We start from the raw sequence: 23,209 nt of genomic DNA, 5'->3' as shown, positions 1-23,209 counted from the left end.
AACTGAAACTAAGTAATATGGGCAATTCCACAGTAACGGAATTACACTTTGACTGCAATATGTATGTTTTTGGGCGACCCGACCAAATTCACATAGAAATGTGAGTTATATATCTGTAATTATCATTGAATGCAAGCGGTAGATTTGTTCTGTGTATGCAATTTCTATGCTTCCCGTTCCTAAGTTTAGTTTTTGCGTTTTTACTTTTTTGTACACCAACTCCAAACAGCTGAAAATACAATGTCTTTGGTTATAGAAAATGTATTTCAGTGGTTTAGATGGTACTATGATTCTCTACGCTATCTTGTTTTCTCACAAACGGAAAATAGGCAAACTATTCAACATTTTACAACCCGGAAATAGCAGAGCAATGTAAAAAAAAAAATGTTACTTAATTTTTAATTTTTATAGATGCTAACTTTGGTAATGGAATTCAAGTAAAGTCTCCCTCAGGTTTTTATGCAATATCTGCAGAAAGAATGGAGTGTCAGATATGACATGGCACCTTGAGTTTAAAAATATCTCTTAGTTATTGATCGAGACAGTGGTGTAGTGGTGCCTGGAGAAGTGGGTATACTTTAATTTTGGCCAAAAAAATTCTAATGGCCTGCCCTGACGAAGGAAAGGCGCCCTGAGTGAAAAATTATATGAGAAACAGTGACATACACTCTGAATTATTTAACATGATAAATCCCATATTGGTCTTTCAGTCAGGCCAACTCAAGCTGTACTGTGCAAAAGGCTAATGGTATTTTTATATTGACGTGCTCATTATACATTCTCCTGTTCTATTGGTTTTCTTTCAACTTTATTTAGTTGTCTATCACCCAAATGCATTATCCTACTCATATTAGCAACCCATGATAGTTAATGCGTCTTTAAATCCCCCCTCTTTCTAATGGATATTTCCATCTCTGTCCATGAAACTGCTTGCATGTGTGCTGTTCATTTTATAATGTTTTTTTCCCGCAATTTGCATTTTGGAATTCACACATAGGCCTACCTCCATGTGTACATTGCTGCGCCTAAAATATGAAGAACTAATAGTTTATCAAAAATTTAAGCTAAACGTTGATATCAGTAAAAACACTATAACAAATTAATAGATCTACCATTCATTTTTACTTCTGTGAACTTTCCATAAATTCATTAGATAATATCTTGTGTGTTTTTGGTAACGGAGTTACAAAGCAGGAGGCAACCATTTCTCCTAAACGAAATATAAGTGTTTATATTAGTTGGTAGAGGTCTTTTCGTCAACATTATTGTGTTTTGATGTATTTCTAATACTTTGTAAGACTTTTGCGGGTAAATGTTTTCTAAGACCCCTTTTCCATCTGTGTATCCAGAAATCAAAGTCGTTCTTATGCCTAATTTTTAAGATGGAACATAAAAAAAAAATGCATGTATGAATGCCTTCATTTCCCAAAATATAGATTCTTAGCTTTAATTTCACACCCAATTGATATGTTCCTATGAACATCACATGTTGATGATCATGGATCCTTTTTGATGGAAATTACCATATGTAAAGAAGTTAGTCAGAAAAGCCCTGTTGATGCAAAAATGTTGCAATTGCCATTTCACTTGTGATTTAGAGCAAAACAATTGGGTGAACTGTTGGAATCGTGGAAATATAATGATTATTCTAATTCTATAGTTAGAATAGGAACTAAAGTGTTGATAAGTGTTTCCTAGGGGACTGTAAAATCTTTGGCTACCTTAAATGTTTTCGCTCAGCTACTTCATGTAGCGAACATATTTCTCTTTGATTTGAAGATACTGTTGCACAAACAACATGCTGATTTAGGTCTACACAATCACTGGTATTATCAAGCTGTATAGCTAATTACATTTGCTTTGACTCAGTACATTTATTAGCTAGCGATTAGCATTAGCGGCTACCAATTAAGAAAATGTAAACTAGCTGTTTGCAGATGTAAGAAACACAAATTAATAGTAGTATTATATAATGCTAGTGAATTTATATTAAGAAGCACAGTGAAAATAACATCGTTGTCAAAATAGCATCGTTGTCATCAACGTTGTTGCAACGCCATACAACACTCCTTCCGTGGCCTCCAACTGCTCTTAAACGCTAGTAAAACCAAATGCATGCTTTTCAACCGTTCGCTGCCTGCACCCGCACGCCCGACTAGCATCACCACCCTGGATGGTTCCGACCTAGAATATGTGGACCTCTATAAATACCTAGGTGTCTGGCTAGACTGTAAACTCTCCTTTCAGACTCATATCAAACATCTCCAATCTAAAATCAAATCTAGAGTCGGCTTTCTATTCCACAACAAAGCCTCCTTCACTCACGCCGCCAAACTTACCCTAGTAAAACTGACTATCCTACTGATCCTCGACCCACCGCGACCTGTATGCTCTAGTCGGCTGGCCCTCGCTACATATTCGTTGCCAGACCCACTGGCTCCAGGTCATCTACAAGTCCATGCTAGGTAAAGCTCCGCCTTATCTCAGTTCACTGGTCACGATGGCAACACCCACTCGTAGCACGCGCTCCAGCAGGTGTATCTCACTGATCATCCCTAAAGCCAACACCTCATTTGGCCACCTTTCGTTCCAGTTCTCTGCTGCCTGTGACTGGAACGAATTGCAAAAATCGCTGAAGTTGGAGACTTTTATCTCCCTCACCAACTTCAAACATCTGCTATCTGAGCAGCTAACCGATCGCTGCAGCTGTACATAGTCTATCGGTAAATAGCCCACCCAATTTACCTACCTCATCCCCATACTGTTTATATTTATTTACTTTTCTGCTCTTTTGCACACCAGTATCTCTACCTGTACATGACCATCTGATCATTTATCACTCCAGTGTTAATCTGCAAAATTGTAATTATTCGCCTACCTCCTCATGCCTTTTGCACACAATGTATATACTCTCTTTTTTTTCTCTCTTGTGTTATTGACTTGTTAAATGTTTACTCCATGTGTAACTCTGTGTTATCTGTTCACACTGCTATGCTTTATCTTGGCCAGGTCGCAGTTATAAATGAGAACTTGTTCTCAACTAGCCTACCTGGTTAAATAAAGGTGAAATAAAATAAAATGTGCTGCATTAACCATGCAGACTGAAGGCAAGTGTCTTATGGTCAAGGAACAACATGCGCTCCTTGAGTGACAAGGGGCAGGGCTAGGTCTTTGTGGAAAGCGGCAGCAAGAGATGACTCAAGTAGCAAAGTAAACTATAAAAATGGACGTTACACACGGCTTATCACATTTCAATAAACCAAACATTCAAATACCTTTTTATAGAAGGTAAATTCAAATTGAAACATTCATACCTGTATATCATTAGATTTGGTATATTGCCCAGCCCTAGTTTATTGTAACAAATCCCAGAAGTGTGCTCGCAGAATGGCAAGAACCTGTGTCTTGGAAGAGACAAGTTTTTACCACAAAAACAATTTGCCTCACTGTCTGCTCTTTCTGAGCTAAACATAGTTCCAAAAACAACTCTCACATTGGGGTGGACTGAAAAACTCCCTTATTAAAAATAATTCTTGTTGGAGAGGGCCTAAATATAGTCTAGCTAATTAACCTTACTTTTAAAATGTCTAAATACTTTTAGCGGGTCAGAGTAGGATATGATTGTGAGCTCCTGAGATGCCTCACAATAGGATGTTGTCCCTCTGTTTACTCTGTAGACTCACAATGGTCTACAGACAAAGGAGGACAGGACACTGCATTCCTCTATCAAGGTTACCCCAGTGCAAACCAGCCAGCCAGGCCTTTTGGGAGAAACATGACAATGTGAAGGCAGGATCTCCGTCACACAACCAATGGCTTTGATGATGGATGTGTTGGATTGGGCCATTAAGGGCTAGTCCGGTGTATTATGTCTAGTTGTTCTGCGGTGCTGATTGTTCATTCTCTGTAGAGATTGGTTAAAACGTTAGGATGAAAGAACGTGATAATTCATTAACACTCATTCACCCTTCTGTGATTCTCTTTTACCAAGGTGATGGAGCTCTATTTTTTTTCCATCAAATTTGTGTGCCCCGTCCCAATCCAAGCTCTGACATTTGGAATCCTTCTTAGACAGAGCTAAAGGACTGGCTTAACTTTCTGACCTCAGCTGTGGTAAACATGGTTTAGTTTTTTTAAGTGCTCATGTTCCTTGCATTAGGGTTACATTGGGACTACCAGTCCAAAAGTTACAGATGGTAATGATTTAGAGACCAGACCTTCACCTGCACCCTCAGATTTTTAGGTAATAAAAGGAAGTTTGAGATCATCACTGAGTAGTCAGGTACTAACAGTTGTTATTATTGTTAAATGTGTTGGAGGATGTCTTCATGTTTGATTGGAGCAACTCATTCCATTCCCAGCCCTCTGTAATTCTGTGGTGATTAGAATTATGTTAATCTAATTCTCCACCCTGGTCCCCTAGAGAGGACATTATCCTTCCTGGCCGTCTCATTCCTGGAGTCTCAGTGCAAACGTTAACAGCATAACTAGTCTGTGTGCTAAGTTGTCCGCATGCTTCCCATCCGAAACAGTTCAGAATAGTTTGTGCATATATTATGACGTAATTTTATAACATTTTGTTTGTTTTGGTTTTCGGGAAGGCATTTTCTCGAAGCAAGCCGAAGTTCGGAGGCGAAGTCTACGCCCCTTCATCGGTCATTGGTCAACAATAGGGATTATTCAATGAAGTGTTGTCATTCAATGGTAGACGACTCGTTTTCATGCACATTTTTTCACTTGAGAAATACTGTTCCAAACATCTTATTTAGAAATACAATTGTGCAACTCCTCGGCAAAAACGTTCAAATAAAAAACAACTCAAGAAATCTATCTTAGTTTACTACTGACTGTTTTGAGGAAGGCTATAGCATCTCAAGATGATCCGACGCATGCGGAAGCCTTTAGTCTGATCCAGAACCTGCCTGCCATCAGCAGCCCATTTCCTCAGGGGGGGATCACCCAGATGGATGCCTCTTTCCTGTGTGGCTCACTTGGCCACCTCTGACCCCCTCTCACCCTGTAACTCGGCCCTGGTTTAGACACTGGGGTTGTTGTCATGTTGGCTGGAGATGGGGAACAGAGACCGCAGGCGCAACTCAAAATGCAGTTACATACGGAGACTGTCCAACTACATAGTTAAACAAGAACATTGAATGGAAAGGGTGTTGTTGGACTATTGTCCAAGCAAATGGCTGAGGTTAACTCCTTATGGACTTAAGAAAAAATAATCTCAGCCCTAAATGTTGGTTTATGTCCTCATTTGTTACATTTCACCTCAGATAATCTGATGATAAGGAATGGACAAAGAAATAACAAACCTTAATCAGAGTTGCATCCTAATCGGTTCATTTATCTCCATATTTGTTTGGACAAGTGACTCCATTATTCCTGGTATTGACTGACATTGAGTCGTGTATTTTGTAAACACCCTGTACTCTGTCTCTATGTCCCACATGCTCACTCTCGTCCAGAGGCCGTCTGACCTGATAGTGCTCATTTGTTTGAGGATGGGAGGAGGAATAGAGGAGGCCTGTAGGGGGTAAAGGGGGCTGTTGTTGGTCAGGCTTGCCCCCTATAAAATAGGATTTATTGTGGTTTGACCCTGCTGCTGTCTCATGTCTCAGAGAGACAGTCACTGGACCTGTCCTGCTGGGCTATGAGGGGCCGGAAGTTCCCAGCATTAATTTAGTGGTAGGAAGAGCGGGATGGTGGGCGAAGACCAAGACAAAAGCCTCCATACAGCCACCATAGAGCACTGTTTCTTAGTTATTTTGGAGGCGAGGCCCAAAGTATGCCTGTGAAGGTGGCCTGCCAACATTCAAATATTCCACATCTAAATACCAATAGGAAGGTCTTGTTTAATCTTGACTCGCACACAGAGAGAGTTTGTTGCAGGGGCATTGGGTTGAGAGTGGGACCGTTGTATGGATTGGGAAAGAGTATATCCTATCTGGTAATGTAAAACTGTAAGTTGAAAATGGATTGATTTTCCAATATTATTTCCAAGGGCCACCTTGTCAACTCAAAAATGTAGTCTTAATCCAAGGGCAGGAGAAGTGCAAACTGTTCATGATTTGGATTATCGCAGCTGTTGATGGAGTTCACCCCAAATCTCCTAAACATGTCCCAAGCTCCACCCACTGTACTCCGATGGAGGGCTATGATTGGCTGGCGGCCCTTGTGGGAATGGTAATAGAGACAGTTCTAGTTGAATGAAGTCTGGTTGCTGATCTGACAATAGAGCCCATTGTCCATGGCCATCAGGCATTAGCATAGGGTACACTGCATACGCATTGTAATGCTTATGATTGACTCATGGCTCAGGTTTTTATTCTTTCACAAGACACCCTCTGGGTTTATGTAACACTAGAAACCTCTCAGAAGACAAACAAGTTATGATACAAGTTATGATATTCTCGAACTGTTGATTTAAAAAAAAAAAAAAAATGTTTAAATTTAATTTCAGAATTGTTTTGGTGCAGAGACACAGGGAATTTCCCTTCCTACACTTCTGTAGATGAACTGACAGCTATTATGTAGAGGGCAAAAAGCAGGCTGCGGAATGTCCACATTGAGCTGAACCATTGATTTGGAACAGACAGAACCCAGCTTCAAATATGACACACCTTATGGCTCCCAGAGGTGTGGCTCCCAGAGGTGTGCAGTGTCACTCACAGGTGATACTAGAGTGATAAAGGTCACTTAATAGCAAACAGGTGTTTTATATTCCCTCACCAAGGAATTTGTGCATTTTATGCTGGGGCTACCCAGTCATCATGACCCTTGTGGAGGTGACCCTGCAGGGTGGCAGCGTGTATAGTACAGGCTCCTGTTCTCTCCCTGCTAGCCATGCAGAATGTGGCCGTAGGGCTGCTGGCTGGGGCTTAAAGTTCTTTACCTATCTGCCCCTCCTTGGCAACCTGCCCTCCCAGCCTGCCTGTCTCCTGTGCAGTGGTGTAATGTACATAAGTAAAAATACTTGAAAGTACTACTTAAGTCATTTTTGGGGGGTATCTATACTTTACAATTTATGTTTTTGACAACTGCATCTGATCTGGCGGACTGACTAAACACAAATGCTTTGTTTGTAAATTATGTCTAAGTGTTGGAGTGTGTCCCTGGCTATCCGTACATTAAAATAATTAAATAAAAACATCCTGCCATCTGGTTTGCTTAATATAAGGAATTTGAAATTATACTTTTACTTTTGATACTTAAGTATATTTAAAAGCAAATACTTTTAGACTTTTACTCAAGTAGTATTTTACTGGGTGACGTTTACTTGAGTCATTTTCTATTAAGGTGTCTTTTTTATTTATTTATTTAATTTAACCAGGTAGGCCAGTTGAGAACAAGTTCTCATTTACAACTGTGACCTAGACAAGACAAAGCAAAGCAGTGTGACAAAAACAACAGAGTTACACATAAACAAACGTACAGTCAATAACAGAATAGAAAAATCTGTATACAGTGTGTGCAAATGAAGTAAGGAGGTGAGGCAATAAATAGGCCATAGTGGTGAAGTAATTACAATTTATCAATTTACATTGGAGTGATAGATGTGTAGATGAGGATGTGCAAGTAGAAATAATAGTGTGCAAAAGAGCAGAAAAACAAATATGGGGATGAGGTAGGTAGTTGGTTGGATGTTTTTTTATTTATTTTTTATTTTTCACAGATGGTCTGTGTACAGCTGAAGCGATCGGTAAGCTGCTCTGACAGCTGACGCTTAAAGTTAATGAGGGAGATATGTCTCCAACTTCATTCAGTGATTTTCGCAATTCGTTCCAGTCATTGGCAGCAGAGAACTGAAAGGAAAGGCGGTCAAAGGAGGTGTTGGCTTTACGGATGACCAGTAAAATATACCTGCTGGAGCGTGTGCTACGGGTGGGTGTTGCTATGTTGACCAGTGATCTGAGATAAGGCGGCGCTTTACCTAGCAAGACTTATAGAAGACCCAGAGCCAGTGGGTTTGGCAACGAATATGAAGCGAGAACCAGCATGCAGCATACAGGTCGCAGTGGCACTGTGATAGACTACATCCAATTTGCTGAGTAGAGTGCTGGAGGCTATTTTGTAAATGACATCGCCGAAGTCAAGGATCGGTAGGATAGTCAGTCAGTATGTTTGGCAGCATGAGTGAAGGAGGCCTGTTGCGAAATAGGAAGCCGATTCTAGATTTAATTTTGGATTGGAGATGCCTAATATGAGTCTGGAAGGAGAGTTTACAGTCTAGCCAGACACCTAGGTATTTATAGTTGTCCACATATTCTAAGTCAGAACCGTCCAGAGTTATTTTTACTCAAGTATAACAATTGGGTACTTTTTCCACCACTGCTCCTGTGCTTTATTTGATCTCTTAACACAAAGCCAGCTTTATCATGCCTGACATATCCTCCATAAAAAAGTACCCCACACTGGCCCCCAGTGTTCAGGATGTGTGAGGAATGAACATGAACAACTGCTGGGGGGGGTTGACAACCTTTTGGAGAAGTGATCAGCAATGGTCCTGTCAGGCTGATGTAGGCTACTTCAGAAAGAAAGACACAATAACCTTTTTTCAAAAACAATTGAAGCACACCTATACGACCACAAAAACAGTCCATAACCCAGAGACATCCGACCAAATGCTTCCTAGTCTGAGGATTTCACGACTCCATTAAAGTCACCATCGCATGAGCTCCTTTCCCGGTCCCACAAGGGAAACCCTATGCCCCAATGGCTAGGGACAGATCCCATACTTCATTAATCTCCTCACCACAATTACCTTTATCCTCAGGGCACTCCTGCAGTGGGCAAGAAGTTTAACAGGCTTCTTAGCACTACAGTAGAATCAATGGCAAATAAACCCATTCACATTCTAAAGGGGCAGACAGTATGCAGCCTTCAGGGCCTGATATAAAGCACATTGCTGTTAGGCCTACAGATGTAATGAAGCACCAGGTTTTAATCCTCCCATTTATTGTGTTGCCAATGAGGAGAATTGGTGGGACGGTTGGAATTAGAGTTGAAAATCAATAGAAGCAAAGAATGTGTGTGACAGGTGCAGGGCTGTTCTATGTCATCTGAAACATGTGCACTCTCTCCTCTCCCTCTGATTGTTCTCTCAAGCCTGGATGTGGGTTCCTCCCTGTGTCTGTCCAGTACAATGGTGACCCAATACTCTGTATCCTATTCCTAATTCAGAAAATGTGTGGCTAGTAGGCTTCAATGGTATGCCGTATACCAGGGTATTTGGAAATGGCCACAGGATAGTTTTTCAATACCATTTAAACTACTACTTTGAAGTTTTGTTTTTTATACATTTGAATATTTGTAGCTACTTTTTAGTACATGCCTGCAGTCAACTTGTGCAATATGTTAGGAGATAAAGCATAACGTGTTCATTTCACCTGTCACATTATTTTACATTTTGAAGCTTATCGGTAGTCCCCAGTCACATGTAGTTAGTTTACAAGCACACAACCACGAGAGACCAGAGCCTTGTGAGTCACTCACTGTTTGATATCTTAGAACTATTAAGTTAACTGTCTAAAATGCACTAAATGCTGTGCAGTTATGCATTTGGTTTACTAACTTCTTAGCTAGCTAGCTAAGTGGTTAGCTTCTTGCAATCAAGCTCCTCTTGGTAACAACAGCAGAGAATTCCCTCCTTGATCAAAAGCCAATATTTGTTTTGTACATGCTACATGATACTTGTATACCTTTTGAGCTGGGATGTCTGTCCTGGAAATAGTTTGTCAAAGACTTTATAAACAAGTTTTCATGCGTTCGTTAACATTTAGCTAGCATTTGCTATGGGATTGCATTGCTTAAAATAGCGCTCCTTGTGTTCAGTTCTGGTATTACTGAATATCCCAGGATAGAACAAGGTCGGTATGACAACCTGGATACCGTCCAAGCCTAGTGGCTAGGTGTTAGAACTTTAATCAAACATCACTCTAAATGTAATAAATGGCCATAAGCCTACACCTGACATCAATACATACATCATCTTGGTTTACTTAAGCTGTTAGCTCCCTTGTGTTCATTGCAGATACATTGATATGCTGTGTGTTCTGGGGGCCCCTAACTCTAGCATACACTAAAGGGGACACGCTACAGTCTGAATTACACACTGCTAATTCGGGGTGTGAACGTTTAAACAAAATTGGGACGTTAATCCTAATCAGAAAAACTTTCTTCCACAAAATCCCAGTGCAGTTACCACAACTACCACTAGCAGGTCCCGATCATCATCACTAAGGGAAAAATACAAATTAAACAAATAACTAACGCAACAATTCTGTAATGGTAGTAGGAGATATGCATCTTTCAAATTATTTGCCACGAATATAAAGCTCTTGCACATTATCGGCATGTTGGAAAAATGGCAGAGAAATGCAGTGAACAGACGGCTCTACCCTGAGTTAGTACAGTTTTGAGTCGGCTGCTGCGCTGGGATTTTAGCTGACCCAACATTACAACCTATTGGTGCCAGCGATTAGTGCTTTGGAAACATGCTAAAGTATGGACTGACTGCTAGAAACATGTCTACAACTTCATCAGCAAGCTGTCAAACTATTGTAATTAAGTGACAAACTACATACTGTTTATCGGTGCACTGCCTAACATTCTTAGACATTCCATCCCTGTGTTTGTCAATGAAGCTAGCTAACTTTCTCACTGTCTATCAGAGTATAGGCTGTCTGCCCCAGTGCCTGTATTTTAATAGTGAGTAAGTCATGCACAAGACATGTCATGGGAGACAATGTGCGCAAATGGATTTTGATTTTGGAATATTGATGTGGCAGTTGGGACTTCAGGTGCACATCATCTCAATGTTAATTTTCGCCAAATCTCTTGAAGACTCGAGTGGCCACTTGCCTATATGGGCCAAGTGTTCGCTTTGAGATTCAGTATATAGAACTTCATTGCCCACTAGCGATCCTATGCAATAGGACCACCATATGCAATAGGAACATATTCTGCATTGAGTTCACATGACAATTTCTGTTTTTGTTATTGTCTTAAAGGAAAACCAATAAAAAAAGGGCAGTTTAAGCATTTAAGATAAATTGTCAATTTGTTATCACATCCCTACTGCTAATGGGGCTACTGTCGAGTACAGCACACTCAGTCTGTCTTTACAACACATTATGTTTTACAATATTTGGATAAGCAGGTTGCCTGGCAGCTATGCTGTATAGACTTTGAACGTAACACATAATCAAACAGAAGGTGGCCTTTTTCTTTTGAGGTGTATGCCGCTGCTCGCACGACTGGGCTGGATGGCTTATAGAAGGTTTGTTGTCTTTATATTGTCTGATTCCAGCCTGACACATTTCCAAAGGACCTCTGTAACCTGTTTTGCAAGGTGAGTAAGGAGGATTTTAACTCTGAATTTAGCTGAGTTTGTTATTTATAAAAACCAGTATCTGAGCAGAAAGAATATTTTATGTCTTCAGATAGGAAATAGTAGGTCTGTAAATACACTCGGGCTGACTTAGTTTGGCACTGGTGGACGGAGTGCTAGGTTAGCTAAATGACAGCCCATGTTTGAAACAGCCTGGGCTGGTCCTCAGGAGACAGGGCAGAGTCTCCCTGAATAACCTGTTGTTAGGCGAGGTTAGATGTTGGTTTACGAGGGCAGTAAACGTTAAATGGCTGTTTTAAGTTGGTCACTGATGGCTTTAGTCCTATTTCCAATGAATTTAGATATACACATGCAGTTTAGATTTCTGTTTTTCAGCCTTTAGACCATCTGTCTTTACATCAACTTGTATGTCTCCTGTTAGAGACAGTGTTCTGTACAGGGCTATAGTCTCCTGTCTCTTCACTTCATTGTGGCTGAGGTACTTGGAGGAAAACCTTTTTTCACAATAGTTTATCTTTGAGGGAATCAATTTGAGCTATACTGGAATTTGTATTTGATTGAAAGCCAAAACTAAACAATGACAGAACTGTGTTGCCCTATTTTCAGACAATGCAATGTCCACTCCTATGTTTTTCACTGCTGGGAAAACTGTCATCTATACTTTGGGTTGTTTTAAAACAATGGAGCAGATTCCATGAGTAGAATGCTGTTCTGCCTTCTCGGGAAACGCCATTCAACATCAAGTTATTTTGGGACAACTGTAAATTGTGGATTAAGTTATTATTGAGAATGAGACGTCTGACACATAGTGGCTAGGAGAAACAGGATGGAGGAGAGAGTGTGCGTATGTTTATGTTGGTCTTGTTGCAATGCTCTGTCGTGTTTTCTGTTTGGGGAGGTGTTTTTGAGTATTTTTTTGTCATCCTAGAATAACCACTTGGTGCATAGACGTCTCCTTGACCCAGATTGGAGATAAAGAGCCCTTGTGCCTTCCATGGAGAGAGTGTGAATGTGTTATCAGATCTAGAAAATAATAAGAACCAAACACCAGTATTAGGAATATGTTACCAATTTATCTTAAGCACTGTCTTACCTGTGGCATAGTAGGTGTATCATGTCTAGGCTTCACATATTTCAATAAGCATTTTTCTACAGCTGGTCATGCTTTACACCTGGCTAGCCCTATCCCGGTCAACTGCACTGTACCCTGCCTTCCCCATTTCTCCTTCTCCCAAATCCACTCAGCTGATGTTCTGAAAGAGCTGCAAAATCTGGACCCCTACAAATCAGCTGGGCTAGACAATCTGGACCCTTTCTTTCTAAAATTATCTGCCGAAATTGTTGCCACCCCTATTACTAGCCTGTTCAACCTCTCTTTCGTGTCGTCTGAGATTCCCAAAGATTGGAAAGCAGCTGCGGTCATCCCCCTCTTCAAATGGGGGGGGCACTCTTGACCCAAACTGCTACAGACCTATATCTATCCTACCCTGCCTTTCTAAGGTCTTCGAAAGCCAAGTCAACAAACAGATTACCGGCCATTTCGAATCCCACCGCAATCTGGTTTCAGAGCTGGTCATGGGTGCACCTCAGCCACGCTCAAGGTCCTAAACGATATCTTAACCGCCATTGATAAGAAACAATACTGTGCGGCTGTATTAATTGACCTGGCCAAGGCTTTCAACTCTGTCAATCACCACATCCTCATCGGCAGACTCGATAGCCTTGGTTTCTCAAATGATTTCATCGCCTGGTTCACCAACTACTTCTCTGATAGAGTTCAGTGTGTCAAATCATCCGGGCCTCTGGCAGTCTCTATGGGGGTGCCACAGGGTTCAATTCTTGGGCCGACTCTCTTCTCTGTATACATCAATGATGTTGCTCTTGCTGCTGGTGAGTCTCTGATCCACCTCTATGCAGACGACACCATTCTGTATACTTCTGGCCCTTCTTTGGAGACTGCGTTAACAACCCTCCAGACGAGCTTCAATGCCATACAACTCTCCTTCAGTGACCTCCAACTGCTCTTAAATACAAGTAAAACTAAATGCATGCTCTTCAACCGATCGCTGCCTCCACCTGCTCGCCCGTCCAGCATCACTACTCTGGACGGTTCTGACTTAGAATATGTGGACAACTACAAATACCTAGGTGTCTGATTAGACTGTAAGCTCTCCTTCCAGACTCACATCAAACATCTCCAATCCAAAGTTAAATCTAGAATTGGCTTCCTATTTCGCAGCAAAGCATCCTTCACTCATGCTGCCAAACATACTCTCGTAAAACTGACCATCCTACCGATCCTCGACTTCGGCGATGTCATTTACAAAATAGCCTCCAATACCCTACTCAATAAATTGGATGCAGTCTATCACAGTGCCATCTGTTTTGTCACCAAATCCCCATGTACTACCCACCACTGAGACCTGTACACTCTTGTTGGCTGGCCCTCGCTTCGTACTCGTCGCCAAACCCACTGGCTCCAGGTCATCTACAAGACCCTGCTAGGTAAAGTCCCCCCTTATCTCAGCTCGCTGGTCACCATAGCAGCACCCACCTGTAGCACACGCTCCGGTAGGTTATATCTCTCTGGTCACCCCCAAAACCAATTCTCTCCTTCCAGTTCTCTGCTGCCAATGGTCTGGAACGAACTACAAACATCTCTGAAACTGGAAACACTTATCTCCCTCACTAGCTTTAAGCACCAGCTGTCAGAGCAGCTCACAGATTACTGCACCTGTACATAGCCCATCTATAATTTAGCCCAAACAACTACCTCTTCTCCTACTGTATTTATTTATTTTGCTCCTTTGCACCCCATTATTTTTATTTCTACTTTGCACATTCTTCCGCTGCAAATCTAACATTCCAGTGTTTTACTTGCTATATTGTATTTACTTCGCCACCATGGCCTTTTTTTGCCTTTACCTCCCTTATCTCACCTCATTTGCTCACATTGTATATAGACTTATTTTTCTACTCTATTATTGACTGTATGTTTGTTTTACTCCATGTGTAACTCTGTTGTTGTTCGTGTCGAACTGCTTTGCTTTATCTTGGCCAGGTTGCAATTGTAAATGAGAACTTGTTCTCAACTTGCCTACCTGGTTAAATAAAGGTGAAATAAAAATTAAACAATAAAAAATGAGTCACACGAGCACATGTATAAAGACTTCATTTCAGATTATTATAAAACATTTATAGTAGTGTTTTCAACTTTACTGGAGTTATGCGGACTGCATTCCAAACCATTTGTAAACATTACACTGGGTGAAAAGGGTAAATATCAGGGAATATCTTTACCTATACATTTTTGGATATCTGACATTTTATTAGAGGAGTAGGAGTAGACATGCTCCAGATACGCATTTCCTTATTTCATATACAGAGCTAAGATATTCTCTGTAATGGGACAGTTTCTACATGCATCCAATCCGGACCTCAAATCTCCCTGCTACCGTATGAGTCCAGGGAGATATCTGGGGTGAGATACGTTCCCCTGATGCGCTTGCTCCAGCTTACATATTTGTAGAAAAAAAAAGTATTTCAATAGATATCCTTACATACATAATATTTCTCCTCGTACAGTATGTCTGATCAAAAATGGGCTAAATCCAAATTATGAAATGTCTAGAGCCCAAATTATTTTACGTGTTCAGGCACTGGAAATCATCTTGCTTCTTCACATGACGTTGACATATCTGAGCATACATTTGCACCATATTCAGTAGTAGGCTATACAAGGCACGGAAAGGCAAACATTTTATTTCTGTCAAAAAAAATTTAAAAAAAAAATGCAATCACAAATTGTCCTTATTTAGCATATCAAGATCCTGATGTGGCCGTCACTCAAGAGCATATACTATGTAGACCTACTGTCAGTTCATTTTTTTATTGAACCTTTATTTAACAAGGCAAGTCAGTTAAGAACAAATTCTTATTTACAATGACGGCCTTCACCGGCCAAACCCTAACCCGGACGATGCTGGGCCAATTGTGCGCCGCCCTATGGGACTCCCAATCACGGCCGGTTGTGAAACAGCCTGAAATTGAACCACGGTCTGTAGTGACGCCTCTAGCACTGAGATGCAGTGCCTTAGACCGCTGCGCCACTCGGGATCCCTAACCGGCAGTGATTTGTCATCATATAGAGAAAATAAGATGTTCACATAGGCCTGCCTCCGGATATCTAATGAGCACATCCTGCCGTAGGAAATGCCCATGAGAAATCCCAGTATCATATGTCTAAAAGACAAAAGGCATATCCACAAAACTCAATATGTATTGGAAATTCTGTATTCTCTAGAATATCAAAACGTGTCATGTGAAGATATCCCCTGATATGGGCCCTTTTCGCCCAGTGATTTCCTATTGAGTATGCCAACTGCATACTCACACACTTCTAACTCAGCGACTGGCTCTAGTGGAACAGATTAGTTTGACCATCGAGTAACACTGTAACAGTTCAACCCTATCTCACCAACCATTTGAAAGAGGGTCGATCTCTACTCTGCACAGTGGACTTGAGTGGCTGGGTGATGTTACACATCACATAGTTAGATATCGGGGAGGGTGTTGATCTTGTATAAGAGTTCCCAGAATACATCTTCCAAGAATTCCAATACCTGACCGCCAGTCCATCTTCCTGCTGATCAGCGGCTGTCAGCGAGATGCTGGTTCCACTTTGTATCCTACTGTTTATTTACCCTGGTGGAAAGTCCATTATGCATCCACTGTACCCCACGCTGCTCCTACACATCTAACTATTGCCTATGCTCATGACCTTTAACCCCCGGTTTCCTGTCAGCACGTTTACATGGTGGTGTCTTATGCACGTGTTCACAACATCTTTCCGCTGCTGTGTTTTCTCTTTCAGATTTGTTCTCTCTCTCATTACAATAATGTAATGCCAAAAACGTGACTTTGACAGGGTTGAATCCAAAGTGAAGTGCTCTGTTTTAGGGCTGGGAATTGCCAGGGACCTCACATTGCGATATTGTCACGATACGTACGTGCCGATACTACAATTTTTTTTTATTGCGATTCGATGTTCTAAGCACATTGCTCACCATGTCTGCTGCAGAGGGGAAGAGAGCCATAAGAAAACAAATTGGCTTACTATTTAAAAAATATGAAGAACAAGCTTGAAGGAAAAATACTGGCCTTTTGGTGCAGGTACAACTGACTAGAGCAAAGATAATATTGTGACAGTCAAACTGGAGGCATAAGCAGTCAATAGTCCTATGCTACACACACTCCCACTACTCTGCTTGCTGCTGTAAGGGAATGCCTCCTTGGGAGACTGGAAGCAGTGGGAGGGAGGCTGAGGAGTGGGTGTGTGGGATAGGACTATTGACTGCTCATGTCTCTAGTTTGACTGTCCCTTTATTTCCACCCGCTTTCCGCCCATTAAGCTTTTGATCCATCAGTATAAAAGTCATCCCCTCCTCGACTGAAACTATCCATGGCGCCTCACTGCAGGAATTCTCTTTTGTGATTAGCTAGACTTATAAACACCCCCCCCATGCCTATCCCTCATCACATCAAACTCTCTCAATTCAAAGAGGCTTTATTTGCATGTGAAACATGTTTACATTGCCATTACATTGTCTGTCTGTCTCTGTCTTTCTCTCTCTGGCTCACACACTCATTCTCTCTCTCACATAATGATGTATGTAGACTCAGACATTCTTTGACTGCAGATGCTCAAAGAAAACAGGGCTGAGTTAGATTTATTCGTCTCTCTTGAAGAGGTGGGTCATGTTAATTACAGTCATGTAAGCTGTGACAGGGAATTATGTGTCCTTGTTCAGAGTGGGAGGCAGATGGTCTCCCAACAGCAGAAACATTCACACTGACACCACACAGGCAGGGATCATGTGGAGGGCCCCTGTCCCCCTGGATGTTAACCTGGCAGTGACGAGGGGAACGCATACAGATAGTTTCCACTGAGCTTTATGCCCAATGCAAAGGCAGTCCTGTCGACTTGGCTGGTATTCTTCTCTTCTGAGGCTATTTTGAGGCTGGGGGTGCGGGTGGCATGTGTTAGGCATGTGTTGTGTACTGTGGCCCGTGCCAGACACCCTGCTCCCCCCCTTCACCACATGTTCTCTGGCCATGTGTCCCAAATTGTAGGGAAATGGTCAAATACTCTCGTCCATGATGATCTGGGAGTACACTTGAAGGAAAAAAATCCCGGCTCTATGCATTTACTGGTCTGTCAACCAGTGACACCGCCCCCCAGTTAAAGGGGAATAAAGCAACCCAAGTGTTAACACACACAGGAACTTTATTTACACACACAAACATTCAGGTACATGGGGATGTATTGGAATGGTTGTGGTTCTCTAATGGACAGAAACAGAGGTAATGAACACACTTTACACAATGCAGTAACTAATAGCACAAATAGCACAACAGCTTTTAACAATAGAAACAATGTATACATGTCAACAAGCTCCGTCTCACTGCAGAATTAGACCATCCACGTTCTTCAAACGTCACATTTGGAATAATTTTTGTTGCTCTTGCTGTTCTGTATCATTCCATTTCTCCAAATTCTGAAGTTAAGGATTAAGTTTAGGCACTTATTCCGAATAGTTAAGGTTTGGGAAACGGTTAAAACCAAAAATTACTAACCTGTGTCCAGGACTAGGATCTAACGCGCAACCTTCTGATCCAGAGTCATGGGAGTACGCCCATCCACCACCCCTGTCCACAACACCCTAGCAAAACCCAAGCCTACTTGATGGTAACAGTGCTCACTGTTGCCCCTTCCCGACTTCCTCAGGTCATGGATAGACGTCCAATTCTACTTCAATCTTGAATGACCTGGTTGATAAATGTATATGCTACCAGCACACATTACATAACAAAGTAAACATACAATACAACTAACTTTGTAGAACAATATACATGTCATGCAACTCCCTTTGTGCACGCACACCATCCCAGTCCACAGAAGTCCAGTTGTGTTGAGTAGGGCATAGGTGTAGGAGTTTTCGGCTCTCTCCGCAACTGCCTGGAGGAGACTGAGAAGTGTGACCTGGAGAGTCCGAAGGGTGTCCGGCACCCTAGCAACTGGCATGGCAACCAATCAGAGCTAGGTCAAACAGGTCAGAGAGAGTTTGAGGCCGGATTATGGTAAAACTATACTATCAAGCATCGCTACTGGGGGATAGGGAGTTTATTTTTATTTTACCTTTTATTTAACTAGGCAAGTCAGTTAAGAACAAATTCTTATTTTGGTCCGTACGCACTACCCTCTGTAGCACCTTGCGGTCGGATGCCAAGCAGTTGCAATACCAAGCAGTGATGCACCCAGTCAAGATGCTCTCAATGGTTCAGCTGTATAACTTTTGAAGATCTGAGGGCCCATGCCAAATATTTTCAGCCTCCTGAGGTTCTTCTCCAATGCCCTGTCTCTACCTCCTGCCTCCCCAACCTAGCCCCGAACCGGGTTCTCAGCCGACTATAAGGACACGACAGGCTGGCTGTGGGTCCCTCATGGATTCATTGGCACACTTGAAGTTGCTCTGCATCAGATAACTAGATCAAAAGAGACCATATAAGGGATTTCTCAAAGGGAAACATGACCCAAATGTATCTCCTCAATCTGACAGGTTGCCCCCTTTCTCAATGACACATTCCTCTGTACCCTGTCTGTGTGTGTATGTGGGCCAGTCTCAAACGCCTCCCCGCCCCTTCCCAGCCCTCTGTGTTCTGCTGAGTTAGCTGCTAATGATCCTCATGCCATGCCCTGTGTGGTGCTGTTGGCTCGGATGGTGCTCTCCAGGCCTGCCGGCTGTGGTCCTAGTGCCGTACAGAGCGGGTCCACCTGTCCCTTAGTCAGATCACAGACGCACAGAGCTACTCCCGCTGCTCCTCAGCCCACCAGAGGGATGACATCACTGCTGAACCAGCATTCTATAGCACTCACACACAGATGGACACGTGTTGTGGTCACAAACATTCACTATACATATGGGTCGTGTAAGGGTGTTTGATTTGTAGTACGTTTTTGACTTTAACTTGTGTGCAGGTTATCGGATAAGCATTTAACAGGAATGGTCATATCAGTAGGATTTCCATACTGAACAAAGTGTTTTGTTATTAATCGCATCAAAGCTGTTTTTCTCGTTACTCTCAGTCCTAACAACATTTATTTTCTGTCTGTTTTTTAGTCCAGATTGGGTGGAGATCCTGGAGCCACGCTCTCGGGAGCGCATGTATGTGAACCTGGCCACTGGCGAATGCGGCTGGGACCCTCCCTTAGGCGCTCCCGTTCGTCAGGCTGACGGCAACCAGTGGTGGGAGCTATTTGACCCCCAGAGCGGCCGCTTCTACTACTACAACTCCGTAGGACGCCAGACTGTCTGGCACCGACCCCAAGGGGGCGACATAGTTCCCCTCTCCCAGCTACAGGCTATGAAGCGCTGCTCTGAGGCCAAGCGGGCCGGGGGAACTGGAGAGAGGGACAGGGAGCCTGGAACAGGTAGACTGGGGAGTACAGGCAGCCAGGGACACCGCACCCCTCGTCCAGAGCATTATGGAGCGGGGAGTACAGACAGCCAGGGACACTGCACCCCTCGTCCAGAGCATTATAGAGCGGGGAGTACAGACAGCCAGGGACACCGCACCCCTCGTCCAGAGCATTATAGAGCGGGGAGTACAGACAGCCAGGGACACCGCACCCCTCATCCAGAGCATTATGGAGTGGGGAGTACAGACAGCCAGGGACACCGCACCCCTCATCCAGAGCATTATGGAGTGGGGAGTACAGACAGCCAGGGACACCGCACCTCTCATCCAGAGCACCATGAACCAGGAAGCCTGGGGAGTACAGGCAGCCAGCGACACCACACCCCTCGTCCAGAGCATTATGGAGCGGGGAGTACAGACAGCCAGGGACACCGCATCCCTCATCCAGGGCATTATGGAGTGGGGAGTACAGACAGCCAGGGACACCGCACGCCTCGTCCAGAGCACCATGAACCAGGAAGCCTGGGGAGTACAGGCAGCCAGCGACACCGCACCCCTCTTGCAGAGCATTATGGAGCGGGGAGTACAGACAGCCAGGGACACCGCACCCCTCGTCCAGAGCACCATGAACCAGGAAGCCTAGGGAGTACAGGCAGCCAGCGACACCGCACCCCTCGTCCAGACCATTATGGAGCGGGGAGTACAGACAGCCAGGGACACCGCACCCCTCGTCCAGAGCACCATGAACCAGGAAGCCTGGGGAGTCCAGACAGCCAGGGACACCTCACCCCTCATCCAGAGCATTATGGAGCAGGAAGCCTGGGGAGTCCAGACAGCCAGGGACACCGCACCCCTCATCCAGAGCATTATGGAGCGGGGAGTACAGACAGCCAGGGACACCGCACCCCTCTCCCAGAGCACCATGAAGCAGGAAGCCTGGGGAGTACAGGCAGCCAGGGACACCGCACCCCTCGTCCAGAGGATAGTAAGCCTGTCCCCAGAACCCCTGAGACCCCAAGCGAGAGAGAGACTTCAGACACAGTGGTGGACAGCAGACCAGCCCAGGGAGACAACAGCTCGGACGAAAGCAAGGAGTCACTGAGGTACGTCTGATCTCTTTGTTTTGCTATTGAACCAAATGACTGTTGATAGGGAGGACATGGTTGGATTTAACTATTAGAGAATCATGTTTCAGTAAAGAGGCCATATGGTAATAGCAAAAACCTATTTGTTATCCCATTGTGGCATACTGACTTTAAAATGCTTTGGGCATGAGACCATTTGACAAGTAAGGCTACCTCGAACTCCTTTATTTTCACTCTCACTTATCCTGACATTCCACATGCACCACGTTTTCATAATTTTCTCTGTGAATCACACCGCAACCATTTTAAAGCAATTGCTACCAAATGTGAAGACGGGTGCAGTCATAAAGTGCATGACATTCCCCTCTCCCTTCACATTGGTAGAAAGGCACCTAACAGTAAGGGCCATTCAAAGACCCTATCGTGTGCTCAGCGCGGTGGCAGAATCCAAACCAGCATCTCCCCTTGAGAGGCAGATTCCACACATGCCAGCTCTATTTCCCCTGGCCCATGGCCACTAGTGCTGTCTCAGTGCCCCTGTGTGCTGCTCACTGCCGCTACGCTCTACTCCAGCCCCATATACGCTCATTTATTTTTCCTAAAACAACACGAGGCCCCTTGCCATCAAAGACCAATGGGGGTCTCTGGTGGGGGAAGCCATACCACCGTAGACAAAACATGACTGAGGTCCCCTTTAGTAACGTTTCAGAGGAAAGGAGTGTTGTCTGTTTTGGGTAATAACATACAGAACTTCTACATTCCAGTTAGTTCTTAACAGGGGACCCTAGAGTTGTCTGTGTCTCTTCACTTCCCTCTGGCCCCTCTGCTCTCTACCTGAGTCCTGGGCATCAATCCTCAGCCATGTGGAGGACCTCACCTCACTGGGGTCAGAAGGACTATCCTACCCTCTGACCCTGATTGCGTAAGGTAGAAGGGGAACTAATTGCTCACCCATTGCTGTCCGAAGGCCCTGGTGGAGGTACAGCCTGCCTGACTCTTTGACATTCCATCCTTTTTAGAAGCATTTACTCCCCAGGAATCTCCACCACTCTGCAGTCATCCCTAATGAGTCAATGTTTCCCAGAAGTCTCCATGTCTCCCCAAAACAATGGGCATCTGTGTCTCTGAGTAGAGCTGAAGAGTCTTAAACTCTTCTGGGCTTTGCACCCCACTTAGCCATATGGTGGTTTTCACTGGTCTCTCTCTCTGGGCTTGTAATTAGATCCCACCATGCAATGAGGAGAGAAGATGGAATGTGACTAACAATAAATGGATGAAAACAGAGTTTGTTTCATGTTTGGGGTTGGAGAGGAACATTTCGGGACCTCTTCTTCACTGTCTGGCTGATTAATAGCTGAGCCTAGTCATGATCAAAGGGACATTTAAAACATTTTCAACTTCATATTCTCCAGCACCACCCCAACATCAACCTACAGTATACAAATGGTGCGTTTCTATGTTTTGGAGTAAAAAATATAGAGGAACTGTTTCCAATGACATCATGAACCAATTATTATGTAACACCTACTCATAATTGGTTAAAACCACGATTCAACGCTCATCTTCCTTTTGTAATACAAAACATAGAAACTTGCAGTTTTCACATATGTTGATGTTGGGGAGGTGCTGGAGATGAGTATGAAGTAGAATTGTTTTGACCTTTTCCTTTAAGAAACTCTGCCAGTTCAGTAGTGTGGAAGGCTCTGCCAGTTCAGTAGTGTGGAAGGCTCTGCCAGTTCAGTAGTGTGGAAGGCTCTGCCAGTTCAGTAGTGTGGAAGGCTTCATAGGGCATGTAGTGCTCTATTGAGAGATGCACCAGATAGCCTTAGTTTGTTCAAAGATTTGTCTTGAGGAAAGTGTACGCTCTTTTTACAGAAGCATCATTCATTTCTATTCCAGGACAGAAGTGGTCTGGGCATTCATGTATTCCATGCTGAACATGGGGTTTCTTGGCATTCAGCTATGTGTGCATAATGTCCACTTCAGTTTGACCAAGTTCCCTTTTCTTACTTTGTTGAATCTGTTCAGAAATGCATGTGCATTTCAACAGTTGATGATGACGTTTGAGAGAAAAGTGTTCAGAGGAAACTTGACAATCAGTTGTTCCAATCCCAGTTTCCTTTTAGTTCTATAAATACATCGGAGGAGTGGTCTTACAATATCTATCTGCCTGTTAACACAGGGTTTCCCTAACTCTGTCCTGGGGCCCTTCCAGGGTTTTTGCCCAAGCTCTACACAGCTGATCAAATGAACCAATTCATCATCAAGCTTTGATTATTTGAATCAGCTG

General features: G+C 43.4%; 1 protein-coding gene across 2 annotated transcripts in view; it reads left to right on the top strand.

Annotated features, from left to right (window-relative positions):
- The window catches only part of LOC110527917 (rho GTPase-activating protein 39), a 55,244-nt gene that overhangs the window by 2,301 nt on the left and 29,734 nt on the right, over positions 1-23,209 (top strand). For both annotated transcript variants that reach the window (XM_036983388.2, XM_036983387.2), the window contains exon 2: positions 19,537-20,937. In XM_036983388.2, the coding sequence (XP_036839283.1) occupies positions 19,537-20,937 (1,401 nt within the window). The remainder of the gene's footprint in view (positions 1-19,536; positions 20,938-23,209) is intronic.

Source organism: Oncorhynchus mykiss, chromosome 7, assembly GCF_057628025.1.
Source record: "Oncorhynchus mykiss isolate SJ-2025 chromosome 7, ASM5762802v1, whole genome shotgun sequence".
NCBI lineage: Eukaryota > Metazoa > Chordata > Actinopteri > Salmoniformes > Salmonidae > Oncorhynchus > Oncorhynchus mykiss.
Note: the sequence above shows the minus strand (reverse complement) of the source record. Positions and strands in the feature narration are given on the sequence as shown.